The sequence below is a fragment of the Mustela nigripes genome, chromosome 14 (assembly GCF_022355385.1).
Source record: "Mustela nigripes isolate SB6536 chromosome 14, MUSNIG.SB6536, whole genome shotgun sequence".
Taxonomy (NCBI): Eukaryota; Metazoa; Chordata; class Mammalia; order Carnivora; family Mustelidae; genus Mustela; species Mustela nigripes.
Window position 1 is genome coordinate 28,493,066 of NC_081570.1, and position 16,782 is coordinate 28,509,847.

The following is a 16,782-nucleotide window of genomic DNA, read 5'->3' on the forward strand; positions in this document are numbered from 1 at the left end:
GCCAGGGGGCGCCTGCGCAGCACTGCGCCTGCGCGCGCGGTTTCCGGAGCCGCGCGCCGCGCCGCGCAGCGCAGCGCTGGGGGCCCTCGGGCTCGCGCGCGCCCCTCCTGGACGGGCCGGTGATGCGCTCTGCTCTGCGTCCTAGCTGCTCGTGGCTCCTCGGCGGCCGGCTGTGCGCCACAGACACCCCAAATTCACCTTATCCAAAACCAGGCTCCTCCCAGGTCACCTCGATGAATTACTTGAACTGTCCGCCGAATTGCCCAAGTCAGAAACGTGAATATCATCGTCGATCTCCTCTCCCCCATAAAGCCAGGTCCTGAGGACTCGCCTCCGGAAGAGCCCGCAGTCCACTGGCTTTTGTCTGCCACACCCCCCTCGTCCAGGCCCTCCCTATTTTGGGCTCCATTATTCCCACAGCCCCCGCTTTCCACCCTTAGCTCTATTTGACCCTTAGTCACAGTGGAGCCAGGATGATTGGTGTTTGGAAAGCAAATGTGGGGTCACTCCTCTGGTTAAAACCTTTAGATGGCTTCCCATTGCCCTTGAGAGAGAAGAGTTTGTGCAGTGGTTAAGGTCACAAACCGAAGCCGGAACTACCTTGTTCAAAATCTTACCTCTACCATTGCCACGCTATGAATTTCATTTATCTCAACTTCCTCATCGGTAAAATGGAGGGAATAACAGTACTTTTTACCCCTACAATTGTCCTGAGGAGTAAATCACTTCGCCTACGGGCTTGGCAAGTAATAAAGATCGTGCACACATTCGTTTTTATCATTAAGTCCGGCATCGTTAACTTGGTTTTCATTTGGCTCTTGGTTACTTCTCTTTCTGTAATTTCATGATCATGAGCAGGACTTTTTCTTCATTATTTCATTTTTTTTTTCCCACCTTGCTTGAAGTCTTTGGGTTTTTACAATCTGTAGATTGGTATCTTCCACTAGCTGAGAAATTTTCAGCTCTTTTTCTTCAGATACTCCTCTGCCTCATTTTCCTCTCCTTCTGGAACTCAAGTTGAACATAATCTCTATTTTTTTTTACCAACTGTTTCCCATCTTTTTGTCTCTCTGCTGCATTCTGGATAATTTCTTTTGTGTATTGTCCTTGTAACCTGAAATCTTGCTGAACTTCATTAATTCTAGAAGGGTTTTATTGCAGATTCCTTAGGATTTTTTACATAGACAATCATTTCATCTGCAAATAAGGGTTGTTGGTTTGGGGTACCCCCCCCCCACTTCCAATCTATATGCTTTTTATTTTTTTCTTGCCTTACTGTGCTGGCTAGGACTTCCAGTTCTACATTGAATAAGGATGGTCACAGTACACATTCTTGACTCCTTCCCTATCTTAGAAGGAAAGTATTTAGTCTTTCACCATTAAGTACATTAGCTGTGGGTTTTTGTAGATGCTCTTTATTGAGGAAGTTCCCCCTCTACTTTTGGTTTACTGATAGGTTTTATCATGAATGTGTATTGAATTTTGTCAAATGTGTTTTTCTACACCAATTGACATGATCATTTTTTCTCTAGCCTCTTGGGATAGTGGGTTATATAGATTTCTTCCTGTATGTTAAACCAGTCTTGGATATCTGGAATAAACCTCACTTGGTCATATTGCCTAATTCTTTTTATATATGCTGGATTCAATTTGCTAATTCCAGAATTTTTGTGACTAAATTTCTGGGATATTGGTCTGTAGGGCTTTTGTTGTTTCTTCTTCCTTTTTTTTCTTTTCTTTTTTTTTTTTTTTTTTTTGGTACTATCCTATTTGGCTTTGATATCAAAGTAATACTGCCCTTATAAAATGAGTTAAGAAGGTACTGCCTGATATTCTAATTTCTGGCAGAGATGGTATAGAATAGTGCTAATTCTTCTTAAAATTTGGTAGGCTTTTTCAGTGGAACCATCACGTCTGGACCTAAACATTTCTTTTTGGAAGGCTTTTATTTTTAATTATTTTAGAGAGAAAAAGAGAGCACTAGGGGCAGAGGGAGAGGGAGAGACAACTTGAAACAGACTCCAGGCTGAGCACGGAGCCTGACATGGGGCTCCATCTCACGACCCTGAGATCACGACCTGAGCCAAAACCAAGAGTCCAATATTTAACCAACTGTGCCACCCAGGCACCCCTGGAAGCTTTCTCCATTACAAATTCAGTTTCTTAAATAATTATAGGACTTTTCAGATTATCTATTTCATATCAAGTGAATTTTGGCAGCTTATGATTTTTGAGAAATTGGACCATTTGTTAAATTTATGTGCATGGATAACTTCTATCTTCCAGTTCACTAATTCTCCCTGAAGCTTATGTTCTTTTGCTTGTTGCCATTTCTTGTTCCCTCTATTTTCAAGTTTATCATTTCTTTGAGAATAGTAACCATGGAACATTTTATAGTATCTTGTAATTCAAGTATTTAGTCTTTGAAAATCAGTTTGCTATTCCTGTTGGTTCTCACCTATAGTAACTTTTCTGGTGTGCTTTAAAAAAATAACTATCTTGGGGCACCTGGGTGGCTCAGTGCGTTAAGCCTCTGCCTTCCGCTCAGGTCATGATCTCAGGGTCCTGGGATCAAGCCCCACATCGGGCTCTCTGCTCAGCAGAGAGCCTGCTTCCCCGACCCCCACCTCTCTCTGCCTGCCTCTCTGCCTACTTGTGATCTCTCTCTCTCTCTCTCTCTCTGTGTCAAATAAATAAATAAAATCTTAAAAAAAAATAAATAACTATCTTTGCAGGGGGGAAAAAATGTAGAAGCAACAAGGGAGATTAAAAAAAAAAAAAAGTCCCTGCCTCCAAAAAGGGATTTCATTCACTTCTGTCATACTTCTGGAGTACAGGATCATCTTAAGCCAGGTTCAAGGCTTGAATTTTTCTGAGCTCCCAGGCTACAAATCCCTGGGAGGATCTGATTTCTGATCACCTCTGGAAACGATAGCCCTTTGGCACACTAGCTTTTTATGGGAAATGTTTAATAGTCTATTCATTGTATGTGGGCTCTGGGTTTTGATTCTGTCCCATTCAACATTGGGTGAAGTCTAATTGGCTAGAATCAAATGTGGTTTGCCATTAGATCAAATGTGGTTTCCAGGCATCTGTGCTCCATTTCTCCCTGAATTCTTGTTTATCTTCGCTTTTGGCCTAAAGACATTTTTAATAATTTGTCAGTTCTTGAATGCTTCCAGAAATCTTTTTGCTTGTATTTTATCCAGAAATGTTGGCTTCTTGCAGCAGGAGGATTCACACAGAGACAAAATAACTTAGTCCATCATTAAGAGAAATCGGAAGTCTCACTCACTGTTTCCCCCATTGAACTTCCAGCACTTCCAAAACCTCATTAGTTCATCACCTCGGGCATTTCTAAGTGCTAGCCTCTCTGCCTAGAAATACTGCTTTCTTTCCTAGACCTCACTGACCTCTTCTGGCTAGCTGTTCATTCTTCTCTGACTCCCGAGGCTTTGTTAAATCCTATCTCTCCATGCTTCCGCAATCCCCAATGCTTCTCCTTCCCAGCATTGTCTATAGCTGCTAGTTACATGGCTCTGCAAGGGCCAGACCCTGTACATCTCTCAACTACTTAGGAGGCAATATATTGCAGTGGGTAAGAGTGTGGCACCTGGAACCAGAGTAGGTTTGAATCCCGATGTGACCTTCTTTGTGCCTCGGTTTTTGAATCTGCAAAATAGAATAACACAAGGCTGTGTTAATGCTCATGAAAAATGGTTAGAATTGTGCCCATACATAGAAAGTTCTCCTAAATACTGGCCAACTTTATTATCAACGTCTTACCTCATAGCACTTGTCAGGCACCTGATTATTGAAATGTTTATATACTTTTATGAATCAACATGATGAATTCCAAGCAGCTCTGACTTGGTGAGGTGATTTGCTTAAGCCACTGTCTACCCCTTAATGGCCCATCCACTGTAATTTCTTTGAACCCACTATGAATCAAGAAGCCTAATCCACCAGCTGTCTTTCCCTCAAATCTGTCCACTAAGGACTGCTGGGAGGGAATAGTCTAGAGCAAAGACCACTGAACCAGGACTGAGGTGATTTTTCATCCTAGCTCTACACCTGCCTTGTTGTGGGACCTCAGGAAAATAGCTTCATTTTACAGAACTCCTTCCGCATATCCTACTCCACTCCTGTGGTCCCCTGGACTGCTCGGTCTGTAACAATGCCCTCTTCTACCAATGGCTCAAAACCAACCTGTTCTCTAAGACACACCACAAATGCCAACTCTTGCACAGGGTACACTTCTAGATGACTGCTCCGTTTCTAACTCACAGTTGTAATTCAACTGTTAGCACAGTAAACTTATACAATCATTTGTTGGAATAACTCACTTGAACTTTAGAGTAAATGTGAACCAATCAACTGTCTTTTTCAATTGTTTCCCACTTGATAAATGGAAACTTTACCCAAAGAGACCAGATGAAGCTTTAAATTCCAAAGCTTTAATTTAAGTCAAGCAGGCTTCTTGCTTGCATAAACATACATACCCAGGAATGCTGTGGGTTCGGAACATCATCACACAAGCAGGCACTGCTTGTTGATGTGTGCGAGTCACACTTGGGCTTTCGTTAACAAGTTTTCACCTCATTCCTCACATTCACGACTAATTTCCACAAAGGGAAAAACATAACCTGCTGTGCACTGTATCAAATAATAATCAACCCAAAGTATGTTCTAAGCCTTTTGAAACCAAGCTATATTGTATACTGGCACAGTCCATACACTAATACAAAAATGATAAAAATAAAACAAATCTCATTATCTGAATTAATTACTGTTTTTATTATCACCAGATACAATAAAAGTATTTGAAAGCTACATCACTAGTTGTTCTTAATGAGGTCTCCTTTGTCCATGTCCGAATGAGAGAACTAGGTGACTAGGAAGAGGTCTGATGGGAAAAACCTGAAGATTCTATCCTATACTTCAGCAGTACTGCAGGTCACCACAGAGGTTTTGGGAGAGGAGCTCAGAAACAAAGGTCTGCTTTATAGATAGCTTGGTTTTGACAGCAATGTTTTGCAGCCAGTGGGGAGAATGGGTAGAGAAAAAGGAAGTTGCAAATGCCTAGGAGGAACATGAGTTACCAAGTAAAGAATTCAAGAAGAAAGCTGTAGGATTATATCAACTTCAAATGAGAAGTCCACTAGTGATACCTGGCTTTGGAGATGGGTAGTGTCTTTTCTTTGAGCCTTTTTTTTTTTTAAAGATTTTATTTATTTATGGGGTGCCTGGGTGGCTCAGTCAGTTGGGCATCTGCCTTTGGCTCAGGTCATGATCCCAGGGTCCAGGGTTCGAGCCCCACATTTGGCTTCCTGCTCTGGGGGATGGGGAGAACTCTCCCTCTGCCCCTTCCCACTTGTGTTCTCTCAAATAAGTAAAACCTTAAAAAAAGAAAAAATATTTTATTTATTTATGAGAGAGAACACAAGCACGTGCACAAGCAGGGAGGGAGGTGAAGGAAGAAGGCCAAGTGGACTCTGTGCTGAGTGAGGACCCTGACCTAGGGCTTGATCCCAGGACCCTGAAATCATGACCTGAACCAAAGTCAGACAACACTTAACTGACTGAGCTGTCCAGGTGTCCTGACCCTCTTTAGTTTAAAAAAAAAAAAAAAAAAAGCATGTCAGCATATTGGAGGAGGGTGAGGGGGGGCACCTTCCCAGATGTTTGGCATGAATCTTTTAATGCAAGAAGCTATTCCTCCACTAAAGCAAGTTTACTTCACAATTGGGACCTTTTACTGAAGAATGGAGGCAAGTGGTCACACCTAGTGTGCTGCCCAACAGGATGGTGTTTGCAGCAAAGCTGGAGGCTACCTGAAAGCAGTAGTAGGAGCACAAACTGAACATGAGGCCCTGGAGGCCAAATTAGCACCTGATTCCAACAAAAGAAATCCATCAGCTGGGATCCGTCAAAGCAAAACCTTTCAGACAGACACAGATGCTATAGAGGCTCTATGGCAGATAGGAAAATACCAGTCACAGTGGCCACTGTGGAGCACATGGGGGGCGGGGATGCTAACTGCTCTCTTGACATTAGAGCTTCCCTATGTCTAACTGACCTCATTAAGTATTCACTCTTTAAGGGGACCTTTTCCTTTCTTTGGCATAAACGCTAGTCAGCTGCCGCTCCCCACACTAGTCAGCACTTAGCCCTGAGTCCACATGGGTAGGTGAGACCTACCCTTGGTAGGTGGGAGAAAGACCATCTCACAGCATCACAAGTTTCCAAGAGGAGCTAACAGAGGACTGCAGCACTGAGCAGCATTACCCCCTCCCCACCCGCCACCCCGCAAGCAACACAGCAGGGACAGGGATTCACTGGTACAAGCCCTGCTATGTAGAACCTGCCCCAACAGACTAGGAAAACCCCTTTGCTGCCAACTCAGAAAACACTGCTGCTGCCACAGGACCAGGAATCACTTGCTGACATGTGAGGGTCTGGCTTCCAGAGCTGCTGCTGGCCCCAACTTCACTATTTCCTGGTCTTACCACAGCACACCCTCTGCAACTACTAGGAATTTACTAGGTAAACTAGTAAACTACTTTTTACCTCCAAAGTCCTGACGCAAAGATGACTGTGGCTACACACAGACTTATAAACACAAGGTCCTTCTGCCAAGAAAGAAAAACCCTTTGAAATGGGGCTATATTTACAAATTTTATTATTTTTTTATCCCAAAAATACATATAAATGAAAACCTGCTATTCAAATGCAGGGAGGCCTTCGCCTATAATGTAGTATCACATTTACATCACAAAACATTCTCATATGAAAATCAGTATGCAGCTCTTTCACTCACACTTTTATGTATACACACACACACAAACCCCCACACACACACCACACACACACAGTGTATGTAAGTAGTTACGACTCTGCTACTTACACATATTCCTCTGTGGAAAATTAGGAAACAGGGCAACTCCCTTGCTTCCCGGCCTTGGGAAAGTAAATACAACCTCTCTGAACATTTTCTAAAAAGATGAAACGTGTCAACTATACAACCTCCTTTACACATATACATACGTTGTTAGAATAAAGCAAGGACCGTGCTACATGAACGACACTGTTTTGCAAATAAGGAAAGAGAGAACATTTGAATAAAAATGCAAAAGTGAACAGATACGATGATCAAAATGGTTATGTACATGCTTTATGGAGAAATCGGAATTCTCTCACAGGAAACCAATCCATGACCCATTTCAACCTCTCGACGTTAGATCAGCACCCACTGGCAGATGCCAGGATCCTCCTGCCCAGTCGCAGCTTCAGCTCGTCCCATAAAGCATCTGTTTAAGTCCAACAGTTGTTAATGAGGTCATGTGGTAAGTTCCCACCCCCCAAAAATGAAGTGCAAAATCAACTTCTGTGACTCAAGAGCTCAACCAGGTCAAAGCTTTGGTATATAATGGAGGCTGTTTTGGTGACAACCAAAGCTTAGTAAGATTCTCTGTATCGGGGTTTGCCCCAAAAACAAAAAAACAAAAACAAACCCAGTCCACAAAGCTTAACACCTATATAAATAAAGTAACTGTACAACGAGAACAAGCCACGATTCCCCTTGAGTCAAGGGTCTGTAGTTTCCTAGGAAGCAGTTCTGAAAGCACCAAGGACAGCCACGATGCTTCTACTGCAACACGATGTGTTGGTGAGACTGTTCTGAAAACAAATGCCCACAGGCAAGGGGCTGATGTGCCACAGAAAAAAGTTCAACCAAACAGAAGTCAGTTTTCTTATGCTATAACATAAGGTGGTCAGCAACAGAGCGAAGACTTAAGGCAATAAGAGGCATTAACAGAGAGCACCGTGGTGCTCTCTGACTCAATCCCAAAACCTTTAAAGAAAGAAAAGGTCTCTCGAGAGTTTGGGCTGCTTCTGAGATTGCTAGCTGTCAGATACTTCCTCCTCCTCTTCATCATCCTCATCTTCTTTCCTGTCTACTTCAGAGGTGTCAGAGGACTCGTGAAGCAGGACATACTCTCTGCTGCTGAACCCAAATTTAAGTACATCCTTTTCCTTTAGTTCATAGTATCTCTGTGGCTCAATGCGCTTGTTGTTCAAGAACGTTCCATTGCCTGAGCCAAGGTCAATGATGTAGGGCTTCACCCTTCGGCCAACTGTCCCATCAGCACGGGTATATTCCACAAGCCTAGCAGAGATAAAAGAGAAACTAATGAGCAAAATCCCACCTGGGACCATCTGGCATTTTGCTAACACGGCCTTTGCGATGTAAATTATTTGGCTTGAACGCAATTCAAGTTCAAACTATAGGAAAGCAAGGGGAAGGTATGGCTTGGATCTGGAAATTGGGAGTGTTAAATATACTTAGAAGAAAAGGCAGGAACTGGTTGCTGAGGGAGTAGAGGAGAGAAATTCATGGTATATCAAAAGCTTAAAGTCAGAATCTAGGACCTCTTGCCATGATTAAGAAAATACACTTTTGTGATGTTTATATTCAAGATGATGCTTCTTTCACCTTTATTTGAACATATTTTAGCTCCTGTCCCAATGGGAATAAAGCAGTGGATTTTAACTTCAGAGTCAAGGGAGCTAACTTTGAACCAGATCATTTACTAGGCTCTGCTGAGCTTCAATCTTCTCACCCGTTGAATGGGGATATTAACAGCTGACCTATCCTCCTCGTAGGAGTGCTGTGATGATCAAACAGTAACAGATGTCTACACAAATGGTCAAATACAGCTTAGCGGACACACATGCCAGCCACTCTCAGGTACACTTCCATTTAACTCCCCAAATAGCCCTTTGAGGTAGGGAGAAACAGGTACAGAGAGTGGCTTGCCGCAGGCCAAACCCCTGGGAAGTGGCAGTGGCAGGATTCAAAATCTGGATCTCTGACACCAAATGTGATGCTTTTAGACACATGTAAGTGATAATACAAAGGGCAGTTAGATTCATAAACTTAATACAAAGATTAGATCAGCGGAACATGGGATTCTTCTGCACACACGTGTATACAAATGTTAGTAATCCTGAGACTCTCGGCTTCTGCCCACGCCTCTGGTTCTTCCTGCAAACGTGTACTCACCGATACTGAAAGACGGCGTGCTGCTTTGAGCAGGAGGGATGATCGATCGGGATGTCCGCTATGCGGCGGTGCCGGCCTAAGAGGTAGGCGCTCTGCCGATGGATGTACATGACAGGAAGCACCTCGTCATTTTTAAAGGGGTAGAGGCGCCATCGTTTCTTGGGGATACGTGCTTCTGGGGGCTCACTATACTTAATGACGACACCCCGGAAGGTGTTGGTGTCCTCGAGAAGTGCCCCGGAGAGTTCAAAGCTTGGCTTTTCTTTAGCGGGTGGCTCTTTGTCTTTATTGTTGCCCCCAGGTCGGGGAACCGACCCCTGAGACTCATTACCACTAGCGCTAACTTCGTTCTTCTGGCGATTCTCCCGTCTTCGGGCGTTGTAAAACTCCCGCTCTATGTCCTGAGCCTGTAGATTCTGAACATCTCGGTCCCGTCCCTGAGCCTGTCCACTCCCGGGCCTCTCATTAGAGCTTCTCCTCTGGTGAGAATGGCCCCGGTGTCTGTCGCGGTCACTGTTTCTAGCTCGCCTGTGTTCCTGGCCTGATGATTCCCGGTGCTGCCGTTCCTCCCGTCCTCTCCGGGTATGATCCTCACGTTCCTGAAATTCAAACAGATCCAGTAAATGAGAGGCAGTCCACACTCTGTCAACAGATGCATTCAAAAAGCCATTTGTGATTTGGTCTTTGGCATTCAGAGCAAAATGTCCCACAGAAATCAGGTTAGCAGTGGTGGTTGTATTCCCTTGCAAGGCTCCACACACTATTTCCATAGTCACCTGACTATAGCTCTAACACCGTGAGTCCAGGTTCAGAGCCCTAGAAACTAGAGGAGCTATAGGCACACTCACAGGGAAGCATACAGATAAAACAGAACGAATAGAATTAAGTAGTCATGTACAAGATAAACATATAAAGATAAACAGCTAGTTTTCTCTTATGACAAAAATGAAAATGTAATTAATTTTAAAATATCTCATTTCAACAGTAACAAAAATTATTCAATACCAAGAAGATACTTCAGATGTATGTAAGACATATAAGAAGAAACTTGTAAAAATTTATTGATTATTTTTAAGATCTGAAAAAAATTAATAAACATCATGGTTTCTTGAAAAACAGTATTGAAAATCAGCTTTGCAAAAACTGCAACATATAACATCTATTAATATATCAATAATAAATCGGTAAGACAATTCAAGAGAAAAGAATGGGCAAAGGATATTAACAATTTTTCTAAGAAGTATCTAATGAACACACAAATATAGTAAACTTATCCTTACTAATAACCAAAACATCAAAGATCAAGAGAAAGCCCTGCACGCTATGAACAAGGCCACCCTACCTAGAAAGGATAAAGAGGATCTGAGCACTGAGATCTCACCACCTCCCCTACTCCCAGGGCTTCTCCCTGCTACACACACAGGGGTCAAGTGCAGGCTTGCTTACCCAGAGCAGGACTCAGTTTTTCTAGACTTCCTAACTTCCAAAGACAAGCATCAAGAGAGAGCCTCAGACTCACATCCTTCCTACCTTAAGGAACTCACAAGCTTATCACCACCACCTACCAGAACTAATGTCATTATGCCCTTTATCCCTGATTAAATGAGTCACTAAAAGAAGTCCCAGACTCCAAGTCATCATTCCCACCTCCCCCATATCCTAATCCCCATAAGGTTCTGTATATCCACTATTCCAATGACCAATTAATCCTCAGTCCTCACTTTAAAGAGGCGCAGACTGTGGCGCCTGGGTGGCTCAGTCGGTCAAAGCGCCCGACTCCTGATTTTGGCTCAGTCATGATCGTAGGGTCAAAAGACTGAGCCCCATGTAAGGCTCCACGCTCAGTGGGAACTCTGCCGGAGATTCTCTCTCCTGCTGCCCGCCCTCCCAACCCCTGTCACACAGGGTAAATAAATAAAGATGGGTAGACCAGGCAAAATTAGTAAGAACTATGGAAAAGGATAGGACAAATTATATAGCCAGATGACACAAAATAACTAAGATTTCAATTATTAGTTAAGTAGGATAATATATATAATATGGTTCCTTAAAAAAAAAAAAAGATTTATTTATTTATTTATTATTTATTTATTTGAGAGAGCAAGAGAGAGAGATCACAAGTAGGCAGAGAGGAAGGCAGAGAGGGAGGGGAAAGCAGGCTCTCCGCTGAGCAGGAAGCCTGATGTGGGGCTCAATCCCAGGACCCTAAGATCACAACCTGAGCTGAAGGCAGAGGCTTAACCCACTGAGGCACCCAGGCTCCCCAATATGGTTCCTTTTTTAAAATTTTTTTAGAAGATTTTATTTATTTGAGAGGGAGAGAGAGAAAGCTGAAGCAGCAGGGAGGGGCAAAGGGAAAAGCAGGCTCCCTGCTGAGCAGAACCCCTAAAATGGGGCTGGATCCCATGGGATCCTGACCCAAGCCAAAGGCAGATGCTTAACTGACTGAGCCACCCAGGTGCCCCATGGTTCCTTTTTTTTTAATTGAAAATTTTGCATGGAACACACACAGAGATACATACTAAAACATAAAGGAAAAAAGGAGAATGTAAGTATAAGAGAGCCGTGAAATATAAATATCAAACTATTAACATGGTTGCCTCTGGGAACTTAGATGATTTTTTTCTTTTTTTGGGAGGGAGAAGGGAGCCTGCAACTTTGGGGATAATGGGAGAAGTAACCATAAACTATAGATCCCATACTCTCACTTTTTACTTTATACACTTTTATATATCTCTGTGTTATTACAATGAGCACACAATCAAATTTATTTTTTAAATGGTGGGTCAGGTGTGGAGAAGAGAATTCCTGCAAGCACAAATCAGGCTTAAGTCAGAGGCTCTGTGTATTCCTCCTTAGGATTAACCCATGTGAAAGTCACTCAGTGTCAACTGTCTGTCAAGACCTTTTGCTTGAGAGCTATTTCCAAGTTTCCAACTGGAAATCAACTTTTCTAATTAACACACAGAAATTAGCTTTTAAAGAGATAATTTAATGTCAGAAAAGAAGTTAACATACATAAACAAATGAAGACACATCAAAACAATAATAAACACAGAAAAGTTCCATTTTAGGCACGCCTGGGTGGCTCAGTCGGTTAGGCTTCTGGAGTCAGGCTCTTTGCTCAGCAGAGCCTGCTTCTCCCTCTGCCTACTGCTCCCCCTGCTTATGCTTGCTATTTCTTTCTCTCTCTCTCTCTCTCTGACAAATAAATAAATAAATAAATAAAATCTTAAAAAAAAAAAAAAAAAAGCTTCATTCTAAAAGTCCCAGAACTTACTGTAAAAGGTTCATTTAGAAACTGCAGGTAGGGAGCTGCCAGTTGTACAGTGGAAAAAAAACAAAAACCAAAAAACGAAAGACCTCACCCTGGTGGTATGGCTCTGGGAGCTGCATTCTGAGAGAGCTAAAGCAGGGCCTGATCAATTCACACTGCACACCACCAAGGCTGTCTGGCTTTCTATCTTTAAGATACTAGGAAGCTGGTCCACAGTCTCTCAAAAAGTAACAGGAAAATCCATTTTTTAAATGTCTATTTGCACACTGTAACAAAGTCTCTTTAAAAACACGGAATGCTTGTCTCTCAAGTTTGAGGGACAAGCAAGGGTGTCCCCTCTCACTACTCTCATTCGACACAGTGCTAGAAGTCCTATTTAGTACAATTAGACAAGACAAGGAAATACAATGCATAGAGATTATAATGGAAGAATTGAAACTGTCCTTATGTAAAAATATGATTGTCTATGTAAAAAAAAAAAAAAAAATCCCAAGAAATCTACAAAAAACTTCCTGGACTAAATCAGCTGAGTTCAATGAGGTCACAGGATATAAGTAAGAAAAAGACAGAAAAATAAAAAATCAATTCTATTTCTATAGATTAGCATTGAACATATGGATCAAAACTTAAAAATATCACTTATAATCACTCCCCCAAAGAAAAAACTTCATGTAAATCTAATAAAATATACATAGAACATAAGTGCTAAAAACTATAAACGCTGAAGAAAAAAACAAAGATCTAAATAAATGACTTAAACAGTGCTCATGGACTGGAAGATTTGATATGATAAAAAGCCAATTCTTGGGCGCCTGGGTGGCTCAGTGGGTTAGGCCGCTGCCTTCGGCTCAGGTCATGATCTCAGGGTACTGGGATCGAGTCCTGCATCAGGCTCTCTGCTCAGCAGGGAGCCTGCTTCCTCCTCTCTCTCTCTCTCTCTGCCTGCCTCTCTGCCTACTTGTAATCTCTGTCTGTCAAATAAAATAAATAAAATCTTAAAAAAAAAAAAAAAGCCAATTCTTTGGGCACCTGTGTGGCTCAGTCAGTTAAGTGTCTACCTTTGGTTCAGGTCATGATCCCACAATGAAAGAAGTACCTGGCTGGCTCAGGTGGTAGAACATGGGACTCTAGAATTCACGCCCCACGATGGGCGTGGAGCCTACATAAAATGAAAAATAAATAAAACATAAATAAAATTACAATGAAGTATCATTACACATCTACTAGAATGGCTGAAACAAAAAATAATGTCAACACCAAATGTTGGTGAGGATGCAGAGAAATGGCTGGCTTCACGCACAATACAGGTGGGAATCGTAGGATGGTAAAGTCACTGTTAAGGACTGAATAGTGTCCCCCCAAAATTCATATGTCGCGGTCCCAACTACCATCCTCAGAATGTAACCATTTTTGTGTTATCTTTTCTTTCTTTTTCTTTTTTTTTTTTTTTTTGCTTTTGTTTTTGCTTCTTATTGAGGTAAGGTCTTGAAAGACGTGATTAAGTTAAGATGACAGCAAAGCCTTACCAGTAGGACTGGTGTCCTTGTATGAAGAGGGAGAGACACCAAGGGTATGAGCCCACAGAAGAATGGCCATGTGAGGTCACAGACAGGAAGGTAGCATTTGCAAGCCAAGGAAAGAAGCCTCAAGAGAAACAAAACCTACTGACATCTTCACCTGGGACTTTAGCCTCCAGAGTTGTGAGAAAATTAATTTGTTGTTTAAGGTACCCACTTTGTTATGGAAGCCCTAGGAAACTACTACAGCCACTAGCATACAACCTAAGAACTGTACTCCTGGGCATTTACCCCAGAGAATGAAGATATGTTCACACAAAAACCTATACACAACTGTTATACAGCAACTCTACATATAATAGCCCAAAACTGGAAACAGTTCTTTTGTGGGCAAATGGTTAAATCCATGTCACTGAGTATCACTCAGCAATAAAAGAAATGAACTATTACTGACAGATATAACAACCTGAATGAATCTCCAAAGAATTATGCTGAGTGAAAAGAGCCAATCTCTAAAGGATACATGTATGATTCTATTGACATAATGTTCTTTTTAAAAAAAAAAAATATTTTACTTATTTATATGACAGAGAGAGAGAGAGAGAGATCACAAGTAGACAGAGCAGGAGGCAAAGAGAGAGGGGAAAGCAGGCTCATGCAGAGCAAAGAGCCTGATGCAGGGCTTGATCCCAGGACCCTGAGATCATGAACTGAGCCGAAGGCAGAGGCTCAACGCACTGAGCCACCCAGGCGCCCCTGACATAATGTTCTTGAAGTGACAACGCTATAGATACAGAGAACAGATTAGAAGTTGCCAGGACTTGAGGAGTAAGGGTGAGAGAGAAGTGGGTGAGACTACACAAGGACAACATGATGGATCCTCATGATGATAGAAATGTTCTGTATCTTGACTACAACAGTGTCACCTGTGATATTGTACTGGAATCCTGTAAGACGTCCCCAGTGGGAAAAACAGTAAAGAGTATACCTCTGTATTTTTCTTTTTAACCACTGAACGTAAACCAACAATTACCTCAAAAAAAGTTTAAAAAACCAAACAAAGAAAACAAAAACCCATTTCTAGAAAAATCCATTACAGTACACGTAAACACACATGATTACGTGTTTGTCAGGGTGGGAGGAGGTTCTAGATTTGGACCTGGTATCAAAACATCTCAATCCACTTACCTGCTTCACTTTGACTGTTGAGTGGTGAGGGCTTCGGCTTCTCTTACTCCGAGGAGACTTGCTTCTTCTCCCTGAGGACTTGTTTTTCTTTTTGGCTGGGGACCTTTTCAGAGCATGGTACACACAGGGTTTTATCTCAATTTCCCTTTCCCCAAATAAATTCACTTCAAGTAACGGGCTTACCTACTAACACAAACAGCACATTTGGGAAGGGCTCTGCTTTTCACATTAAAGGAGGTGAGCACTTCACTCTCCAGCCCTGACGTCTACCTTGAGTTCCAGACCCACATACATGGCTATCTACTAAACCTTCTCACAGAGCATAACTCTTGCTTTCTCCAACCCCTCAAAACCCTTTCCTCCCTCAATCTCTGCCATCTCAGTAACCACCTTCCAGCCTGCTCCTCAAGACAAAAACCTAGAAGACGCCCTAACTCTTTTTTTCCCCTCACCCCCAACAGCTCCCCACTCCCTCCCCCAACAACCACATTAATCCATCTGTGAGTTCTGCAGCTCTATCTCCTCCCTCTCCCACCTCACTCCTACGACTCTCCTTGATTACCGGACAATTTCCCCCCATGTCTAGAGCAATCACATTAATTCTGCTTCAGGTTCTTTGAGAGCATTGTTTCCTCAGCCCGATCCTTAAGAGGCAGGATTAGTCTTATCATTCGGGTCTCAACTCAAATGGCACCTTTTCAGGGAGCCCTTCTCTCACTTCCCTTCGAACTCCATCACTTGCCTGTTTTAACCTCTTCTTTACCCTAATACTTGTTACTAACTGAAACTATTTTCTTTATCTGCTTACTATTTTGTCTCAAGGTGAAAGCGCATCAGTTTCCCCAGGGCAAAGACCACTGCTCACCCTTGAGGCCCCTGTACCTAGGACACTCTTTAGCCCGCAGTAAAAACTATGTTGAAGGAATCAATCAACGAATCCAGCAAGAGATAATTTTCCTTCCAAATCTCTACCAGGTAGATCGCCTAAGCTCTCAACGTGGAAAACTTTTGGGGCAGATAACTGGAAAGCCAAAGCAGGCACTCCATTTGCAGGCAGATGGGGAAAATTTTCTATTTCAATTGGATCAGTGCTATCTGCTGGGCCCGTACTCGGCCAAGAGCTGGGCACAGAGATGAAGGGGTGGGATCCTACCCATTAGGCATCAGGCGCTTAACCCAAGTGACAGGTACCAGAGTAAACATTCTTCAGCACAAACCCGACAGGCTCACTTCCATCGCTTTACGATTAAATCCAAGCTGCAGCGCGCGGCATTCAAGGTGTGTTTCTGACGCTAGCCCTGTCTCTTCTCAAGGAGCCAGACCCAAGTCCATCCCGGGCGCCTTCCCACTTACCGGCTACCTCCTCGGGCTCGGTTCCCGCGGTGACCAGGGCGGCCCGGGTCGCCGGCTGGCGGGGACGCGCTACCCCCGGAGGAATCTGGGCGGCGGTGGGCGGGAGGCGCGGCTTCCGGGCTGAGGCGCTCCTGCTTCACCTTCACCACCACCGCCGCCGCCACCACGTCCCCGTCGCGGTGCCTCCGCCGGCTCCCCCGCTCCCGCTCGCTCTTTACCTCCTTCATGCTGAGATACGAGCCGAGCGAAGGAAAAACAGGTCCGTTGCGCTCAGCTCCTTGAAGGAAATGACGGCCCTGACCCCTGAACTTCCGCTTCCGGGTGCGCGTTCTCCCAGAAACCCTGGCGGCGGAGATCTAAGCACGTGACAACGGCTCCGC

General features: G+C 43.3%; 1 protein-coding gene across 1 annotated transcript; it reads right to left on the reverse strand.

Annotated features, from left to right (window-relative positions):
* Positions 1-6,665: 6,665 nt before the first annotated feature.
* SNIP1 (Smad nuclear interacting protein 1) lies at positions 6,666-16,697 on the reverse strand. Its single transcript, XM_059377308.1, has 4 exons — positions 16,403-16,697; positions 15,050-15,152; positions 9,068-9,666; positions 6,666-8,170 (listed from the first exon to the last, which is right to left on the reverse strand). Exons 1-4 carry the CDS (start codon positions 16,627-16,629, stop codon positions 7,906-7,908), a joined length of 1,194 nt encoding a protein of 397 aa, XP_059233291.1. The 5' UTR covers positions 16,630-16,697; the 3' UTR covers positions 6,666-7,905.
* Positions 16,698-16,782: the final 85 nt, after the last annotated feature.

What these genes read in the sequence shown, in the direction of transcription:
- SNIP1 (XM_059377308.1), bottom strand. Translation starts at nt 16,629, where the DNA reads ATGAAGGAGGTAAAGAGCGAGCGGGAGCGGGGGAGCCGGCGGAGGCAC. An exon ending in CGAGCCCGAGGAGGTAGCCG is followed by an intron (nt 15,153 to 16,402) that starts GTAAGTGGGAAG and finishes TGCTCTGAAAAG; the next exon opens with GTCCCCAGCCAAAAAGAAAA. An exon ending in CACGCCGTCTTTCAGTATCG is followed by an intron (nt 8,171 to 9,067) that starts GTGAGTACACGT and finishes TATCTCTGCTAG; the next exon opens with GCTTGTGGAATATACCCGTG.